Source organism: Lactuca virosa, chromosome 7 (genome assembly GCF_052849685.1).
Source record: "Lactuca virosa cultivar CGN04683 chromosome 7, Lactuca_virosa_CGN04683_v6, whole genome shotgun sequence".
NCBI lineage: Eukaryota > Viridiplantae > Streptophyta > Magnoliopsida > Asterales > Asteraceae > Lactuca > Lactuca virosa.
The window spans coordinates 162755970-162757830 of NC_136432.1; the positions used below are offsets into that span (position 1 = coordinate 162755970).

General features: G+C 35.9%; 1 protein-coding gene across 1 annotated transcript; it reads right to left on the bottom strand.

Annotated features, from left to right (window-relative positions):
* Positions 1-793: 793 nt before the first annotated feature.
* Positions 794-1150, bottom strand: LOC145127276 (uncharacterized). Its single transcript, XM_079062499.1, has one exon. It carries the CDS (start codon positions 1148-1150, stop codon positions 794-796), a length of 357 nt encoding a protein of 118 aa, XP_078918625.1.
* Positions 1151-1861: the final 711 nt, after the last annotated feature.

The window sequence follows — 1861 nt, forward strand, 5'->3', positions numbered from 1 at the left end:
CTAATACTAGGTACATAACAACAATTATTCAAAATAAGATTAAGGCTATTTGGCAGCAAAAGATGATATTGTCATATGGCTTTGACAACTACTCGATTGCCATTGCCAACATGAAGTTCCAAATCGCCATCTCTTAGTTCTCTAACATTCTTTAGTCCCTGCAAATCATTGCAGATGTTAGTACCACTTCCAGTATCGAATACCCAAGAATTAGTATGGAATGCATGTAATTCAATCACATATATATCTGAGGTGCCAACCTGGTTGGCCTTGATCTTCTTTAGTTCCTCTAGGTATTTAGGACAGTTGCGCTTCCAGTGACCCTTTTCATTGCAGTGAAAGAAATCAGATTCAGCAGTAGGCTTGGGTTTAGGAGTTCAGTTAGTGGAAGGAGGCTTCCCTTTTCCCTTTCCCTTTCCCTTTCCCTTGCCCTTGCCTTTCTTGGCATCTTTGCCTTTCCCCTTATCGGTATTATTACCGGTTTCTTCTTGGAGATTTGACCCTCATGGATCATCAACACTTGCTTGTTCCCAGATTTCTTGATGTTTGCCTCAACATTTTTTAGCATGTTATGAAGCTCATTGATGCTCCTCTCTCGGTCATTCATTATGAAGTCCATCACAAATTGGTTAAATGACTTAGGCAATGAGGCTAGGATCACATCAGTCGCTAGCTCATCCCCAAATGGGAATCTGAGGCGGGCAAGTTGCTCAACATAAGCTTTCATTTTGAGTACATGTGCACTCACAGAAGATCCCTCAGCCATCTTGCAACCAATGAAAGCATTCAAGGTCTAAAACCTATCTTGCTTAGCGTGAACTTGAAACATGACTCTTAGTTGTTCAATCATTTCAAATGCTTCACGAAACTCAAAATTTTTATGAAGTTCAGGAGTCATAGTTGCAAGCATGATGCAAGCCACTTCGGTCGAATCATTAACATGTTTCGCCCGGGCATCAATCAATGCTTTGGCAGCATTAGCTAGGAGCTCTTCTGGGATAGGTTCATCAAGGACATAGTCCTTTTTCTCAAGCTTGAGGACATTTCTCAGTTGTCTGAACCAATCAAGAAAGTTGGGTCCACTTAGTTTTTCCTTTTCGAGGATGGATCGGATGGTGAGTGATGAGGTGGTTACAGTTGGGGTAGTCATCTACAAAATAATACGATTCATTTTAATATCTTTGATATAAATTCTTTTCAAAAATAATTACCCTTCAAATTAAATTTTGAAAAGCTAAGATCCACATCACCCAAAATAACTTGAGGAGTCTCAAGTGATTTTGTTGATCGGTAGGTTACGATAACCAATTACAAATCTTATGTAATTCTTAGATTTATGGGATCCAAAAACATTACTTTGTTTTTAAATGGCATGTCCATCTCATCTATGCCTCAAAACTCTTATGCTTAGGTGGCCTTTATCACATAAGAAATTGATCAAATCATCCATTTAAAAAGCATGTGAGTTATATTTCACAAATGGTTAGGTGACCTTTATCCCATAAGCAAATACTAAAACACCTTGACTATTTTTGACAACTCAAATGAATAAGGTGACCCTAAAATCCACATGAATTGCACAAAAATCTCAAGTGATTTTTAAATGGATTGCATAGATTTGAAGTTTTGTAAATAAAGGTTTTTATCAATGTTTAATTATTCTACCATTTTAAAACATTTTGTATCATGAATATTTTATGCATAAATATTTCATGGTACATTTAAAGTGTTCCAAAAAAACATAAGTTGAATTTATTTCATATAAAATTTTACCGGTTAAAATTTATATTCAATTTTAATTCGACGTTATACGGATTGGAATCGGTTTCTAACTTTGTTAATAAAACAACCTTTTGTTATT

Coding starts and splice junctions, on each gene's coding strand:
- LOC145127276 (XM_079062499.1), bottom strand. CDS start 1,150: ATGACTACCCCAACTGTAACCACCTCATCACTCACCATCCGATCCATC.